Here is an 18759-nt window from a genome sequence, read left to right as displayed (position 1 = left end):
AGTGAAATATCATTCCCCTCTATATTACATTACAGTAGCATTCGTGGTGACATTAATATGCTCTGAATGCACTCGTAAATCATACCTAATACAGGAAAATTGGGAGGAATTCAATTACCAGGAATTTCTGACAGACATAACCACTATAAAGCAGATTAAACATTAGAGCCCTAATATAAACCTAATTGATTACAATGGGTTGTTTTAATGTGATAAACCAAAGTGTTCTGGTTTTGAAGTGCTGGAGTCTGGAAGCTTCCCTGTGGAGTTCTATCATTATACAGCACTCTGTGGGAGATACACACAGTAGCTTCTGTCTAGTGTGACAGGGCTGATGTTTCTACTGTGTATCATCAGCATCACCTCTACATCACTGTTACAACAACCACCTGCCAACAGGCGCTCTCTCTCATCCCTGCCAGACTAATCAGGGCCTGATTTATTATTAAGTAAAAAGTTTATGCAAGTGTGAAAGTAATGGAAAGGGGTGATAGCAACAATAAGCATTGGTAGATGAGGTATTAAACTTTTATGGTTAAGAAAATATAATGTTTCTTGCTCCTAGCTGTTACTTTGTGGTTATGTCTATCAAAGAAAAACAGATTTTTTTTCTGCTTCATTTGCGGAGAATGCATTCATTTGAGAATAAGAAAATTAATGGACTTTCATCTTGTGAAATATTTTTGGAAACTGTTTTCATAATAGACCCTGAACTTTTAATTTTATCCCAAAGGCCATTGCTGAGTACCCGCTTGTAAATGTGGAGAAATGTCACCAGATTATATCTGATTGGTGACAAGATAGAGTTTTTTATTTATGTAAGATGATCACAATATGGAGATGATAGTATCTGTACTCCGACACTGTCGGCCCTGTTTTTATTATTTCTGGGTCCACAGATGAAATATATGGAATTTACAGAACACAGCCCGCCAATGATGTCTTTCAGTCATGCAGTTGGGTGTAAAATTGTGGGGGATCTTTTTTCAAAGTGTTGTAAGAACTGGCACCCTGCAGTGTTTCAATATGTACTTCCATTAAATTGAAATGAAATCTTTTTTTAAAGTTTGCTAATTGCAGGGTTTAGATTCAGTTTTGGGATCAAGGATATACCTAGGAACATGAAGCTCTTAGCCTCAACAGGTGCGGGGATGCACTCCCTTCACAAATGAAGATAAATTGTGTTTCTTTTCCAATTAGATCACAGGAGGGGCCATAAATTGTGACCCTCCTTTCATCAGTTCCACTTTAATGTCCCCCTCATAATCTCTGTTTTGTACCCTCCTCACCCTCCCATCAAGTGGGAGGACAATAACCATGGAAGCATTACCACGGCAGTAGGGAGGAAAATTGGGCATTTTCTGAACATCTAAACAAGCAATTTATACATACAGACCAATGTGCTTGTTGTATGATACTGTTTCATGTTTTTCGTATTTTAAGAGAGTATATATATTTTTCATTTCATGTCACCTCCTTGGACTTATCATATTGTCTTGGTAACGTGAACAAGATTTGTCAATCCTGTACAGGTCTTATTTTGACAGTGTGTAATTTCACCCACAAATGGATCTAAATGGACATTCTTGAGGTGTGTAATTCCATGTGCTTGACATTCAAATTCAAAATACCAACACAGCATACATTTCATTCAGCTTTATAAAAAATAGATCAGATACGATCAGAAAATATTTCTCTCTAATGCTCATAAGATACTTGGGAAGGCACCAAAAGCATAAACATTTATAAAAGACAGAGTGTATGAAAAATGAAAATTAAACACAGCTATGAACACAATGTTCATTAAATTGATGTTTAAGTTGGTTTTAACATAATATTTATTATAAACACAGCCTATATAGATGTATTATTTCTAAATGAGGGTGTATGAGGTTTATGGTATCATGCTATCCTCCAAAGTGGTGCCAGCTCACTAGGCTCTGGTCAATCCCTTAATGTGATTAAATAGATAAACAGTTAATCTGTGTGGGTCATCTTGGCAAAACAAAATGAGGATCCTCCATAGAAAGAAGTAATTGAATTGGTCAGTTTTCTTGACCCTGATGACATAACACAGAATTAGGTTTAAATTTGATACCATAGTGGGAGAGTTTACTCAGAAAATCAAGATTTGATGGCCTGCTCTGATGAACTGACTTAATTGTCTGTGGGCATTATAGGGGTATGGCACACAGCCAGGTGAAACATAGAGAAAGTGTCAGGAACTGTCCACAGATACAGCTGACCAATTAGGACATCCAGGTGAATACAGAAATATACAGGGCACCTGTCTGCAGGTTTCAGTAAAAAGTTACCTGTTTGAAGTGAGAAGTGTTCAGAGTGTTAATCGGGACTATAAGTGACTTCATTAGAGAGGAATATATGGGAAGAATCTCCTCCAAAACCTGTAGGAAGTGTTTTCTCTCTATTCTTGGACAGACCTTAGTTACAGTACCTTAATCTTAATCCAGGGGATCATAATTCAAAAGAATCACAATTTCTGATCATTTTGCAGGTAGAAAAATTATGTGATTTCCTTAATTGCCAAATTAAATGCATTTTAAGTATGTGTTGACAATTTTTTGCTGTAAAGTTATGACCACATACATAGCAGAAATTAATCCCAAGCCTAAAAAAACATACTGTACAGTTATCTATTTGAATAGTCAGGTTTTAGTAGCTATACACTTTTCTGTATCCTCTCTACTATGTTTGGTCAATATATCATCAAATATTAATGAAAAGACTTATCTGTCTTAAAAAGACAGATGAAAGAAAATTATTCAATAACAATGAGATAGATCACAATAATTTAAAAGGAAATAGAATCCCAACTTTAGAACTGGTTTATTCATTGATCGATTATGAAAGACTTCCAATGAATGAATGCCAATCATATATGCAGTATGTGGTATAAAATGTCCCACTGAATGATCTCTCGTTTGGTAGTAAATGTGTGTGAATATATTCGTTATCATATTCTGCAGAGCACACAGCTCCCATCATTTAAATCATAATTTGATATGGTGGTTTTTCTGTATGAATGGTGCTCATTGAAGGATGAACCTTTCTCCTTCACGTTTACAATTTCACTTTGATGTGTATAACAAGAGGACAGACCTTTTTCTTACATAGCATGTGGTACACAGTTCCTGTCCGTGGGCTGTAGATTTGTGGGGGTGAACCTAACTACATTTTCCCTCCAATTTGTGAGTGATGTGACATAGAAGGATATAAATTTGATCCTTTGTGATCCGGGGTTTCTCCTGAATAGTTTTTCTAACAGCTGTTCTCTTACTACTAATGTGTCTGTAGTTTATGGGGTGTTACATCATTTTGTCACTGGCTCCAAGTTGTAATTCCAGCTGTTGAATGATTTTGGAGGGAAACTTATTAAATGGTTTCTGAAGACTTCCAAGATATATAATTGAAAGTGATGATTTAAAAACTTCCCTGTTGAATATTTTTCGGAGGTCTGGAAATATATGAGTGATAATAAGTGCCTATATACTTTACACATGCTGTATGGTCACAAAAGAGTTATCTTCCCTTGTTTGTTTTCTGGGATGAGTAGTTACACTTCTCGTGTCAACTGGACATGAAATAATGGGTGATTAAGTGGTGTCCGCTGAGGATGGATGAAGACACCATCAGCAGGGCCATGGAGGTGGCCCTCAGGACTCTGTCTGGTAAGATACAGGTTTTTATTACAGGGTGGCTGCTATGTTACCCGGGAATACACAATAGTTTGTCTAAATATCCTCAGGACTTTGCTCTGATATAATGAATAGATATAAGTCATCAAGATGATTGGCCGTGGCCTATTTATGTGTGTAGTTTGATTGTGACAATTACTGATGTTTTTATGCACAACATCTAGGCATACCAGAGAAAATAGCACATGGAAAAAGTGATTACACACAATATAATGACATTTGTGACTTTCAAGTTCTCTTAAATATGAATGTAATAGGAACAACTTTAGATGATTTATATTTTATCTATAAACATATGAAAAACAACATGCTTGTTTTTTTATTGGTTTAAAGTGTATGAAAAGTGTTTTTTGATATTGTATTTCAATTTGTTAAACATCAAACACTGGTTGTACGTGTGTTAATCCCCTTTGTGAAAATGATTGATGGCCGGAGTATTCAGACCAAGGCAGAAAACAAAATGGAGATGTTGAATGAAATTAAAACTTTGTAAAAGCTAGAACACCTTGACACAAAAGTTGAATGTTTGCAAAAATTCTCTCTGCAAGGTTGGTTTCATTGCTTAGGTGTGTCATATATTGTGGCATCCACCATTCATTACAAACCCACAGAAATACATATTTTAGTCTCGTGTTACATGGTTTCAAGCTTAAGAGCTCTACATTTACTGTATATTTAACTATATCATTTTACTAGATTTGTTCAGCAAAAGAAATCTCTGATTAACATATTTTTGAATATCGGAAAAGTTCCATGGCTTCTTTTATTTTTCTCAATTGTAGGGAAATAAGTTTTCTGGTTTACCATAGGCAAAATTCTGCATATATAACAATCAGAATTCAAGAGATAACAAATTAATTAGAAAGTTATTTTGATTTATTTGTATAGATTGATGACGGAAATAATTTTTTCAAAGTGTGAAGTCATCCCATTAATCATAAAAATTAATTTGATAGATTGGAAGGAGCTGAGCTTCACATTTGTAAATCTTTAATGCAGATTTTTATTTATCATCATTTTTGTCGTTTTCTTTGTTTTACGTGATTCCTGGTACAGTTTGACACCAATGTTTGTACTTAATGGAGGAAATAATACAGTCGTGTGTCATCAAACATATATAATCTCTAGTCTCACCAACACTTGTGAGTGTATCATAGAACTACATGTACTTAAGAGTCTAAACGAAACGGAACATAATAATGTCCTAAACACATTTGCGATAAGTGGACGCATATCGGCCTACATCAATACATGTACCTTTCAAATTTCCTCTATCTGATGATAAAAATGTGAAGGGGGAGAGTAGATTAGAACTGCTATTTCCTTTGTTCTTTCGTGAAGTTTTAGAGGATTTGGTATCACATTCAGGTCTTCTTTAATCTTTCCGAGTCTCTTGGTGGTCCCAGAGGAATAATGTTCGTTTTCATTCCATTTAACAATTGTTGTTGTTTTTTTTTTAAGTGTGTGGTATTTGTCCAGGAGCATGACAGTGCCTTTCTTTGATACCTAGGTCTTCACAAGGGAACGGAGATTCTGTCATAAAAATGCTAATTTGTCGGACCTTTTGTCCTTTCTGCTAGGGGGTGTTATTACTCTGGGAAATCAAATGTTAACTGGTGTAAAATCATAAGTCATGTTTTCTTAAAATATAAAGTTTCAAAAATAAAACAATTTTCATCATGTCCATACAGATTTCCTGTAGAAAGTTCCACTTGTACAATTTGATTCATTTTGCAGATTTTTGCTATATTTTATCAGGTTTAAAAAAAAAAACAACATAACAAAAATATTATGATGTGTGGGACTTTTTTTTTCTTAAATTAGTTTTTGCAGCACAGAATGCCGAGATTGATTTCCTTTAATTGACTTCCTGAAGAGTTAAGTCAACACTTGAACCAGTTGTGAAACGGAGGAAAATTTAATACCAGAATTTGATAGTATCAGACTTAGGGCACTGTATAATCCTCCAGAAAATATCTAACAAGAAGTTGATTTTCAATGGCATGCATGTAATAGCAGTGAAAATCAATCTCGATTCAATCTGTAGCAGGCTTCATTACTCAACCTTGTTATTGTGGTAAAATCTGGGGTCAGAGGTCAATGAGTGAGTTCGCATTTATCAATTTAGAAGTAAGCCTAAATGGGTATATTTTACAAAGATCATTATTTCTGCCTTGTTGCATTGTTATTGTACCTAATATACAAATAATTCATATTCCAATACCCTATAATTTTGGAATAAGAGCATTAATTGCAGATTTCATTACAGACTTTGCCTCTTTTGTAATTGTGGGTATAGAGGTTTTCCTTTGCATCTGTCACGGATTACATGTGATTACAGAATAACAAACAATTTTCTTTTTATTATTTTCTTTGAACATATGGTTATAGAAATGGTTAGATGCTTGACTAGGTTCTGAGTCCAGCATCTCTTTGTTTGTTATCCAGTAAATTTAGGGGGGTGTTGAGGAACTTCACGGCATGGGTGGAGATTACACTGTAAAGCTGTGCTTTATCTGGCCTTAAAAAAGAAGAAGGAACATGATTTAATCCACCATCTGCAGTCAATAAATAATCAAGTTTAATCTGTTTGAAGGTCATTGGCTTCATTAACCTCCAGGCTGTTGTTGAAGATGTTTACAACTTTATGAGTTCCCTCCTTCCAAGAGTTCAAAGATTTAATCAATATTTTAAAAAAAAATTGTAAGATTCACCCTTTGTTACCCTGCTTTGACATTTTGAAGTGTTTATTTGTTTTTACTCATTCAGCAAAGTGTCCACACTAAAACGCTCTACATTTACAAAAATCGCCTTTCAGGATCAAACATTACTAATGTCATCAAAGAATATCAAATAAACACTGTATTTACATGGCCTAATATAGCTCTTTGTCAAAGCTAAGTGCATTGTTTTTAATGCTCTCTCAATTTCATATCAAGTTGATATTTATTAGCATCTCTGATTCACTCAGGGGTGATATCTTAAAACGGAGTCCATTGATTTTGCCGCAGAAGGACTTTTAGGAGTTGTAATAATTTGTAGATGTTATGATACCTTGCCTGCTGCCCCGGCCCACACCTTCAGAGTTGTAAATATACTTGTTGTGGGGATATCCTAAGGCCCCTATCCAATTATCTCCTGTTTCCTGGTGGATCATCCCTGCAGACCGGCTGATTTATTGAGAACCTGCAGCAGACTTTAGGTCACACAGAGTTATACACCAGGAGGAAGACTTGCTATTAATTAACTCTATAAAGTGGTGTGTCAGTCACACCACACAAATCAGGCAACCTTATAACCTCTTCTGTCCTAAATGACCGGTTCCTGAAGTGTATAGAGTTGTCTTAGTACAGGTTATATATATCTCCTTTCAGTTTTTAGGAGTTCTTCACAAAAAGAATTGTTGTTAATGACCATTTTCTGTTTTTACAAAGACAAGAAAAGTTGTTTTATAGCAGTCTTAATTATAGTGCTATACATTCAAGCCTTTGATTTTTGTTGATCCTATGAAAAATTCTTTGTATAGGCAGTAAATAGAAATTTAATAGCAGTTTTAACATTAAAATTGTTCTTTATATGCAAATGGAAATATTTTTAGGTCAATATCTTTTTATGTGGACAAAAATTAGAGTGAAAAATGGCTATGTCAACCATTGACCATAAAAAGCATTAGACAACTCACAGCTGGCTTTCATTTCTTTCATTTTTATCTACTCTGACATACTTAACAAACCATGTGTGTTCTTTCTACTGATGGTGTTGCCCTGATTTATGTGATGGTGTAAGTAAATAATAATAAAGGACACAATAGAGCTCCTTGTTTGATCCCTGACTCCAGAAATGAAGGTGTTAACCATCCTGTGGTTTTATAGCTTTATCTGAGACATGTTAAGGGGACTGAACAACACTGCAGTTAAATATAACTCCCTGATAAGATCAATTGATTTCTCCTATTCATTAACATAAATATAGTCCTGTTCCCTTGGGTGAAGTGAATTTGTGTGGACTAACAGCCAACAACTGTATCTAACATGGCTTTATCACCAAGAAAATGATACTCTCTGAGCCATTGAAAGTCAGTTGACCAGGTCAGCTTACATAAGAAACTTTAACGGATGATAACAGGGTAATAGATATTTTATTTTAACTTTATGGCTTTTGCCAGTCAACACCCCAAAAGTGAACAGCTATCATAGTCTATTATTGATGAGGAGTTCAAGCAAAGAAAAACTGACCGGTTTGCTTCCCTGCTAAGAGTCATCATTTAGCTCTATGGGTTGCTGGTTCACTGCCCTGATGCCTGTAAACTATTGGACAATTTTAAATTCCTGTCTGGGAGAAATCGTGTGCTTTACACTAAACTGATCAGATAGAGCCGAAACCCATAGAGACTGATCCTTTGAAAAGGGAAATGCATCCACTTAGGAGGAATTTACCATGTCCTCCCACAGTGGTACTGTTCAGATTGAGTCTAATTAAAGTGGACAGTGGTGACAATGGCTCCTCACGTTTAATTACTGGAGTAATGCTGACAGCATCACAGATATTGATCAGTTTCATCTGACGATTTTATAAACAAGGATTATTGATTTCTGAGAGATGAGCAGGGTGTTGCATGTTTCTTCTCATTGTGCAGAAAAAGATCAGTGGTCCGAGAGAAAACAGGTGGAAAGTGTTTTCTGTTGGCTACAGAAGAAAGAGCACTTTGCTGAGTGATTTTGAATTGCTGATCCTGTCATATGAAAACCATTTGGCGGGTTATTCTTCCAGCCAGTGGTTAAACAGTTCAGAAACTTGAGAGAGAGAAACTTCATTTACAAGTGTTTTGTGAAATTGCTAGCTTTTTCCCATCATGTTTCATTTCCTGAATGTGATGTCTATGAATAGGATCATATAGGAAGAGCCATGTTGAGCCATGTGCTCTAATTAGATTATGCAATCATACGGGGAAATCACAGAGACATCTATAAACTCTGAAACATTGGAAATTTCTCTGATATGTTTTGTTTAGACGGTTTCAGATGAAAAAGAAAATGCCGACGCTCTGGAAGTCTTTGAATTGCTGGAGTTGTAAATCAGAAAGGAGCAAAAAAATCAAGAAATTGATGCCTTTGGTTAATCCGTCACCTGCATTTTTACAGACTTGGAAAGTTGTATCATACTGGCAACAGCAATATCATCCAGGGTTCATCTCTAAACAATGGAAATCTAAGTGTGAAAGGAATCAAATTTCTAATGATTCGCAAAAACAAGTCGGTAAGTATATCATGTTTTAGGGTAATTGGTAAAATGATTCAGCGTAGAAAGATTTTGGTTTTTAATTATCTGTTGTCGGTTCCTGGCCGTTGTATGCAGGGTGAAAGGGAACAGATGTGGCCATCAAGGGTCACCACACAATGACAAGTGACATCTTGAAATGTGTGATCTGTGAAGGAGATGGCGAAAATGGATCAAGGTTGTAATTGGTGTAACAGAAACTCGATCCCTATAGAAAGAGACAGTGAGATGTTTCTCTCACCTTGAGGGATGTAAAGACACCTTACTTTTTATAGGAATTAGATTTTTACGGGGTTTGTAATTAATTTGTTTTGTAAGCTGACATGCAGGTATTGCACTGTTGTCACGCTGATTTAAAGGTTGATAAATGATGCAACAGGAACCTGTGAAAACTTGTGTGCAGATTTAAGACGTTTCTAATCTTCTTTAATCTTGAATTAAGCAATTAACCTCTGTAATCTGGAGCGATTTACACTGTATGTTTTGGCTAACGATTGCGTCATAATGGATCAGTGCAAATTCTTTCTGTACTCTTTAAAGTGACAACCTGCCAAGCTCCAGTCTTAAATAAAACTGTTCAATATTTTTTTGTCTATATATGTTTGAGAATCTGGCTCACCTGATGGAAAAAAGTCTTGAGGGAGTAATAAATGCGGCTTTTTGTGTCAATACAGCTAAATTGATATATTTGGGTGTGAATTAAGGGTAGTAAATTATTTTCCAGTATACACAACCCCCTTCGTGGCTGCTCAACTAATATTAGTGCCAGAAGTTAGAATTTCTTGTTGACTTAAACTTTCCTCTATCATATTCTTCTACCTGGATTGAGCTTAGGTATTGTACAGCAATTTATAAGTTTTGAAATACAGAGTTTTTCATAAAAAAAAAAAAAAAGATTGAGACCGTTTTACTCACATCTCTTGGTATTTGCATGATACAAAGGAATTGGCGAGGCAGCACACAATGTTATATGACAATCAATATCGGATCTGATGGAATGCAGTTATCTTTTTATTCTTCCAATTAAGACCTAAAATACAAGATGTCATTATCTGTTCTAAAGGAAGATGTCCAAAGATATAGGGAATTAGGGAATAAACGGCAATGACACGTTCATGTATAAATATTCCCCATTGAAACTAAGGGCCTTGTCAATAGAGTATGGCAGGTCAGAGTGTTTTATTGAAGTGATCTAGCAAAAACAAAACCAGAAATTGAACCTCCAATAATTTACAATCTTATTGATATAGTGTCCCCCTTTGCTGCTGGCTGACTCAACACTTTGTCATTTCATTTCTGTCCGAGTTCTTGTCTTTACCCCACTTTGCCTTCCTCGGTTTGTCTTTAGGCTCTTGAATACAGAGCAATCAATGTGCCTGCAGCATTTGTTATCAGAATTGCCATCTCTTCAAGCACATGAGAAATTTTGAAGTTTTGATAATTTGTGCTGGGTGGGGTAGTCTTAAACTGCAGTATGCCCATGTGCAGTTGGAAAATTGAAAAAAGATGCCACTTATCCCACCAATTAAGAGGCAAGGAGTATCACCGTGTGAAATTGACTGTTTGACTTCAAATTCATTTTGGACTCTAAATGTTATATTTAATTTTTGTTTTAATGTGATATTTGGTATTCTAAAATTATTGTGTTTTCAAATTTGCATTTTACCATTCTTTCTCATGTTAAATTACTATTTGTTCATTTAATTATTGAGGGGCAGAGTGTTTATGCCCAAGGACATTTTAATCACTTTTACAAACAACATGTAATTAATTAATTATCGGGGTTCTTTATGTCCATGCCATCAAAGTATTTCATTAATTGTTCACTGTATCATTTTTACTCATTGTCAACACCTGCCATTTTTAACTCATTGTCCATTTTCCCATAAATACCATTGTCAAATTTTACTTATCAGTTCGGAGGCCGGGTGTCCTACCGGCCACACGCCCGACTCGTTCCCCCATCATGCTGTAACTATTTCTGCTTTTAACAGTTTGGAGGCTATGGCCATATCCAACTGGTCATTGTTATTATTGTTAATTGTTGTTCCATGTAAGTCATTTCCATCGTTGGGACTTTATAATAAATTCGGAAACCATACTTATTCCTCGTTACTTTGGACTTTTAATATGTGTCATCGGGAAGAGTCCTTGGAATACGGCTCTACTACTTCCGGCCAACGACGCCACTCACTTCCCTTGCCAACATTCCCTCTTGCCCGATCGACGACACATCTTTTAGACCCAAACTACGTGGTAATATTTGGTGGAGAATCCTAAGGGTAACATCAACGCCCGGGGCTGCTGCATATATTTTGCAGTAGTCAGATCCCGAACCTTTTCAGCTAGCGAGTTACCCCGTGACATATTCGACCAACCAGTTCAACATGCTCAACGATGGAAGCAACTTCGCTGCAACAGCCATGGACAACTGGACTTGATTTACCATACCTAATGCCTGAATACAAACCAGATTAATTTTCGTGACAGAATTCCATGACTATTCCACTTTTTACCATCAAAGCATTTCTACGGAAAATCGAGAACTTGTTTCAAACTTTATGTGCAGTGATTTTTCTTTCAAAACACGAGGACGTGTTTTTTCCGGAGCGGTGGGAAACTATCACCGTGTGAAATTGACTGTTTGACTTCAAATTCATTTTGGACTCTAAATGTTATATTTAATTTTTGTTTTAATGTGATATTTGGTATTCTAAAATTATTGTGTTTTCAAATTTGCATTTTACCATTCTTTCTCATGTTAAATTACTATTTGTTCATTTAATTATTGAGTGATACTTATCGGACACCAAAGGGGCAGAGTGTTTATGCCCAAGGACATTTTAATCACTTTTACAAACAACATGTAATTAATTAATTATCGGGGTTCTTTATGTCCATGCCATCAAAGTATTTCATTAATTGTTCACTGTATCATTTTTACTCATTGTCAACACCTGCCATTTTTAACTCATTGTCCATTTTCCCATAAATACCATTGTCAAATTTTACTTATCAGTTCGGAGGCCAGGTGTACTAACGGCCACACGTCCGACTCGTTCCCCTACCATCATGTTTTAACTATTTTAACATTTAACAGTTTGGAGGCTACGCCATATCCAGCTGGTTACTGTTTATTGTTGTATCATGTAGCCATTTCCATCGTTGGGACTTATTGTTAATAAATTCGGAAACTATACTTATTCCTCGTCATTTGGACTTTTATATGTGTCAACGGGAAGAGTCCTTGGAATACGGCTCTTCTTGGCCAACGACGCCACTCACTTCCCCTGCCAACATTCCCTCTTGCCCGATCAACGACACATCTTCTAGACCCAAACTACGCGGTCATATTTTATAACCACGTAGTTTGGGTCTAAAAGATGTGTAGTTGATCGGGCAAGAGGGAATGTTGGCAGGGGAAGTGAGTGGCGTCGTTGGCCGGAAGTAGTAGAGCCGTATTCCAAGGACTCTTCCCGATAACACATATAAAGGTCCAAAGTAACGAGTAATCTGGTTTCCGAGTTTATTAATAAGTGCATATAATTAAAATGATGGACAACAATTTTAAGAATCAAGAAATACAAACGGGGAACACAGACGGAAGTGGCCAGTAATGCGTCGGGCCTCCGAACTGACAAATACAATTTAGATACTGGTATATAAAAGAATTCTTTGGAACAATTAGCAAATTGAGTGACAAAATGACATGTGTTGAGTGAATTATACAATCTGTGAAAAGTTTTGATAAGATGAACATGAAAGAAAGATTAATGGAATAATTACATGTTTGTTTTTATAAGGCATTAGAGATTAATGACGGTTAACACTCTGTCTCTTTGTAGTTCTCAACAATTGTCACTATGTAATTAAGTAAAAATTGGGTGTTTCATAGTCCAACAGTAAATAAAGATTTAAAAATGAAAAAATAAGTTCAATGAAAATGATAGATGAAAAATATTAAAGTTCAAAATAAAAGTCCAAAAGATGTGTTGTAAAATGGGTCAATTTTGCACGGTGATAGTTTCCCTCCGCTCCGGGAAAAACACGTCCTCGTGTTTGGAATGGACTCGGGTCACCGGTAGTAACGTCGGTCCCTGTTCTGGTTGCGTCTGTGGTGTCTGCTGCAATTCGGATAGAGTTCATTGCGTAAGTCATCGATAACTTCTTCACGCTGTCTTATGACATGTTCTAAATCACAAGTTTGCTGTCGTAGGTCTTCAATTTCTTCTTTTTGGTGTTTTATTTTTCGGACATGTCGATGATTAGCATCACGTAAGTCGTCTATAACCTCGCAATGATTGGACCTGGCATATTCCAAAGCAGAATTTCGAGAACTTAAAGCAGTATTTTCTTCTTTTTGTTCTTGATTTATTTTCACTAGGTGAATATTTTCACGAGTTAAGTCTTGTATCCGTTCCGAGGCCATTTTGATAATTTGATCGGATCCGTTCAGTTGACTCTGCAGGTCTTCGACTTGGTGTTTCAAACGATTTTCTTGGGTATTTGTTTTCAGTTTAGATTGAAGTTCTGAGATTTTCTGTTGGGATGTTTCTTGTAGGACGGAATTTTGATTTTTGGTCAACTTTAATTCACTTTCTGTTTTCCTAAGTTTTGAAATTAATTCTAGCAGTTGATTTCGGGAGTCTTTTACAGTTTGTTTGGTTTTGGTAAGCTCGTGTTTCAAAACAGATGAAAAGTCCATAAAATTACGCAGTGCCGAATTTCTAATGTTGTAAAATGGAAGTTCCTTAAGAAGCTGTTTTTGTCCGAAGTATTCTTGAATTCTGTGTCGGTCACGAACCTGATGCGACTTTGACTTCTGAGAGCTGTGAAAGTTGCAGTCCTTGGCGAAGTGTCCAGGTCTGTGACATCTAAAGCACTTAGTGAAACGGTGTGGATGTTTTTCACTATTCGTTGTGGGGAAAGTCCGTGACGTCCAAGATGGTCGAAGTTGGAAGTTGTCCATCATCATGCTGAGAAGTCCACATAACGTAGAGAAACTCGCTTGTTTTAGGTACACGGGATCAAACTACTGCAAAATATATGCAGCAGTCCCGGGCGTTGATTTACCCGGATTCTCCACCAATTATAACCACGTAGTTTGGGTCTAAAAGATGTGTAGTTGATCGGGCAAGAGGGAATGTTGGCAGGGGAAGTGAGTGGCGTCGTTGGCCGGAAGTAGTAGAGCCGTATTCCAAGGACTCTTCCCGATAACACATATAAAGGTCCAAAGTATAACGAGTAATCTGGTTTCCGAGTTTATTAATAAGTGCATATAATTAAAATGATGGACAACAATTTTAAGAATCAAGAAATACAAACGGGGAACACAGACGGAAGTGGCCAGTAATGCGTCGGGCCTCCGAACTGACAAATACAATTTAGATACTGGTATATAAAAGAATTCTTTGGAACAATTAGCAAATTGAGTGACAAAATGACATGTGTTGAGTGAATTATACAATCTGTGAAAAGTTTTGATAAGATGAACATGAAAGAAAGATTAATGGAATAATTACATGTTTGTTTTTATAAGGCATTAGAGATTAATGACGGTTAACACTCTGTCTCTTTGTAGTTCTCAACAATTGTCACTATGTAATTAAGTAAAAATTGGGTGTTTCATAGTCCAACAGTAAATAAAGATTTAAAAATGAAAAAATAAGTTCAATGAAAATGATAGATGAAAAATATTAAAGTTCAAAATAAAAGTCCAAAAGATGTGTTGTAAAATGGGTCAATTTTGCACGGTGATAGGAGCATGTGTTGTAATAAAAATATTTGCAGAAGTGATGACGCCCTGCACTTTGCTTGAGGTGGGAGGGACAACATTAGTGTGTACAAAATAGTGGTCAGTGTTTGTACACGACTATTGGCTTAAATTTTGGCCTGAATTTAGCTGATAAGTGGGTGGGGTCCTATGTTTGTCCTGTAAAGGCCGCTTGTTTTATATCCAAAGGCTTAGCAAACATTGGGTTAGGATATCTAGCTCTGTTAAAGTGCAAAATAAATTTCCTGTGTATGTGTAGGTCAACGGAAGAATAATGTTGCATTTTTTATCATGTTCATTAGAAATTCATCGAATTTAAATTTAAAAGATGCAAAGATTTTTACAAATTTATTCCTGTAAGAAAGTTTTGTTTTCTAAAGCTTAAAATAACTGAAAAATGCATGGAAAATGGACAAATTATAAATTGTCTGAATCAGGAATATGAATAAAGAATAGACACAAATGCAGTTTGTTAAGAAATTAAATGCTGTTTGACCACCCTGTTTGTGCAAAAGATCACCTTATCTCTTTGCTTAGCATACATTTACTCTGGCACTCTAGGTAGAAACAAGAAATTGTTGACCTTTGGCCTGGATTGATAAATGTTTGGTATTGGTCCTTAGCGAGATCAAGGTAGAAACACTTCAATCTGGCCATATTTATTTGAAATGTTCTTTGATGTCAAACACAGTTGGATCTTAATTTGAAACTTGAATAAAACCCGAATTTCATTAGATGGGATATATTATACAATGTTATCAATGAGTTGCGGCATGTAATTTTCTGGTTAGGCCATCAGGAACTTCTCACGGATTTTTCTGTCAGACCGCGGGGTTTTGACATGCGGAGACATACTGTGTAGATGCGTTTTCTGTGACTTGTTTTTTGCTCCACAGATTAGTTTTTTAAGTGGTGTTATTTGCCAAGGATATTTGAACTCTTATGTTAGGTCACAGGTAAAGGGAAAAAAAATCCTGAATCAATAAGTAAACTCTGTGATTGTTAGAAGGCTGTATACAGGTATTGTGGAGAGGAGAAAGGGGAGCATTTACTCGCGGTGACAGAGTGAGAGAGGAGGTGTTCCTCTCCAAAACTATGTGGAGCTTCAGATCGCTCCAGTCAGAGGGACAGTAAACTGTGACAAGATTCTGCTTTGTATTAAAGATTTCTGTCAAGTCATTCACAATAATGGAGCTAACTAGAATGGCCGCTATCCGACTTTTGTCCGATTGTGTTCATCAGAAACTAACTTGTGCAGAAAAGGAACAAGCGACAAAAGTTGGGGCTAACAAGGCCGTGCAGAAAACGTGCCTCAAATCATGTATTGGTAAAAAATCAATGGAAATTAAAGCTCTTGGTAAGAGTTTCCTAGCCAGAATTTATTTTACTTATTTTTTTGTTTAAAAAAAAAATTGAGAAAAATACAGAAAAATTTTTATTTTACTTTTATTTTATTTTATACAGAAAAAATATTTATGAACTAAATAATTAAGGTAATTTTGAATTTTTAAACAATCGTGCCTTTAGGCATTTTTATCTGGAAAGTGTATTCACTAAGCAAATTTTAATAATTTTTATATGTAGTTTAGTAATTTTTACATGATTTATTAAATTATTTTGTCCATGTAAATATCAGACAAATTATTACATGCGAGCCAATATCCTGTGGTACCAGTTGGTGCACTGCTTTGAATCCATTACTAGGAAATTAATCCCTTTAAAACCAGATTAATGACAACTCTATTGATTTATAAAGCTTTATAAAAGCAAGTGATCAAGAGTTTATTAGGTTCAATTGAATATTCTAAATATTTTCGGGAAATATCAAAATATGAATCAGATCAAAATGAAACAAGTTTCTGTCAATTTGTCAGGTCAAGAGTTGATTAAAGCCATTTATATGCATTTTGAAGTGTATCTATTCAATGTTTCTATATACATGTATATTAATTAATTGTTTTAACATTAGATTTGCTTTTTAAAAAAAAAAAACACTTCAACAATCCAAAAAATTTTGACTGCATTTTAATGAAGAATGCACAGCATATTTGAGTGACAGGAGCGAGCGACATCAAATTGGGAATGAAAGTGGGGTCAGCCTAACATAAAGTCGTCCCAAAGTATGAAATCCCCAGCCGAGAGCAAATTCATTCCAAAATCTCCGGCTCCTTAGAAATCGTTACAAAGATTGTCAACATATTAGATATGATAGCCAGAGAACTGATACACTGTATCAATGCAAGTGGGGCCCCAATTTTGACGGATTACGTCAATCCAGCAAAATGAGGAATTATTCTAACGTTTGTATATCATATCTGACAGCATTTGATTGGGACTTGTAAATAGAGAGTTTCACAGTTATGTATCGCAGATATCTTGGTTTTGGGTTCTGCTGACCAAATTTTCTTTAATCAGGTTTCAATCGTATCTTGTATACCTGGGTATTATGTGCATTTAATCGACATAGCAGGATCACCACATAAATATAATTCGGTTATTTATTGGACCAAATATTTCTTGTTTTTATGAATCGTCAAGAGATGAATGCAGTTGCACTTTAATAATTTCTGAAATTCCTGATCAAGGATAAAAATTAGACTAATGTATATATTTACTTTTGTAGAGATTATTAATTAAACACCCCCCTCCCCAACATAAAAGATAAATAAGCATTGGGTAGGTTTATAATGGTGAGAAATTTGGAGACAAATGCTTTGATGATCTTGATATCAAGGGGCGTGCTAATGACATAATGTTGTTAATTAAATGTTGGAATCTTTTAATTAATTTTTCCTCTACTCTTTGTAGAAATAGAAGCAGTTGAAGCATGCAGGTGGTTGAAGGAGGCAGGGTTTCCACAGTATGCTCAGATGTATGATGGTAGGTACAGTGTTTAAATAATAAATGTTTGATTTATATAGAATAGATTATAAACAAAAAAAAATTGATATCTTAAAAATTGGCCATTGAAAGATTTTTAATCTTGAACCATCCTTGTCCAACTCTGCTTGGGGGTATTTTACTAAATCTAAGTAAACACAATTAAATTAAAGTTAGCTTTAGGAATTTCCTGTTCAGATTAACTTTTAAAGCCTGGCCCTGACCCTGGGGTCACATTTCCTGTGTGGACATTCAAGATAATAGCTGTACCATAATTATTGAATCTTTCCCCTCAGAATGATATTAAACCTACTTGTTATCTATAAAATGCAGCATGCTTATAAATATTTTTCTAAAAATATTTCATGTTTTTAACATTTTAACTTTTTAACAAGAATTTGTAATGTTTGATTCTTATTTTAACTTTAATAAGTTAAATTTATACAGATTTGTAACTTGTAGAAAATAATTATAAGATGAGCTAAATGTGCATTTTGGAAGCATAAGTAGTTATATACATGTATGTTGAGGTAAGAAATATCATAAGAGAGAGCATGCCAGTTTATGAACACCTTCATTGTTCACATTCTGATGTGAACATCTTCCTTGTTCACAGATTAAGTTGTCCATCTGCTGTTAGTTCTCCTTAGTAACTTTATATCAAAGACAGGTAGGGATTATAGCACATTAAGCCTCCCTCCCTACACAAGTATCAGTGTTAGATTCAGGGGCTCTCCAGGTCTTCTGAATGTTTAACTTCATGACAGAACACCCAGTACCTGGAGAATTCTATCACACCCCCTCCAACACTTTGACATCACAGCAGTGGGTGTTATATACTGAACACACAACCTGTTAAAGTGTGATAAAATTATGTCATCCAAGCAAAAAAAATTAGGATTAGAAATAATTCCTGTGTAATTATGATTTCTAAGTCCTGACTGTGTTTTTGTAGACTGCCAGTTTCCTATAGATATTTCAAGTGTGGAGAAAGATCATGATTTTTTGGACAGAGATTCGATGCAGCCACTGGTCAGGTAAGTCATGAGTTGTCTTCCCTTCCCACCAAAAATGTACTGCTAGATGGCAGGAGAATCTACCCCTTTCTCTCTT

General features: G+C 35.5%; 1 protein-coding gene across 10 annotated transcripts in view; it reads left to right on the top strand.

The window, feature by feature from the left end:
• Positions 1-18759, top strand: part of LOC134270344 (stAR-related lipid transfer protein 13-like) — a 43920-nt gene that overhangs the window by 12932 nt on the left and 12229 nt on the right. For 7 of the 10 annotated variants that reach the window (XM_062752572.1, XM_062752568.1, XM_062752570.1 and 4 more), the window contains 2 exons: positions 17575-17646; positions 18602-18683. In XM_062752572.1, the coding sequence (XP_062608556.1) occupies positions 17575-17646; positions 18602-18683 (154 nt within the window). Of the gene's footprint in view, positions 1-3451; positions 3690-8491; positions 8973-15285; positions 16124-17574; positions 17647-18601; positions 18684-18759 lie in introns of those variants that run through there. The other 3 variants (XM_062752571.1, XM_062752564.1, XM_062752565.1) reach the window with 3 other exon arrangements.

The sequence above is a fragment of the Saccostrea cucullata genome, unplaced genomic scaffold (assembly GCF_032062105.1).
Source record: "Saccostrea cucullata isolate Sc308-1 unplaced genomic scaffold, CSIRO_AGI_Scuc_v1 ctg203, whole genome shotgun sequence".
In the NCBI taxonomy this organism is placed as follows: Eukaryota; Metazoa; Mollusca; class Bivalvia; order Ostreida; family Ostreidae; genus Saccostrea; species Saccostrea cuccullata.
This window is presented reverse-complemented; position numbering and strand designations above follow the sequence as displayed.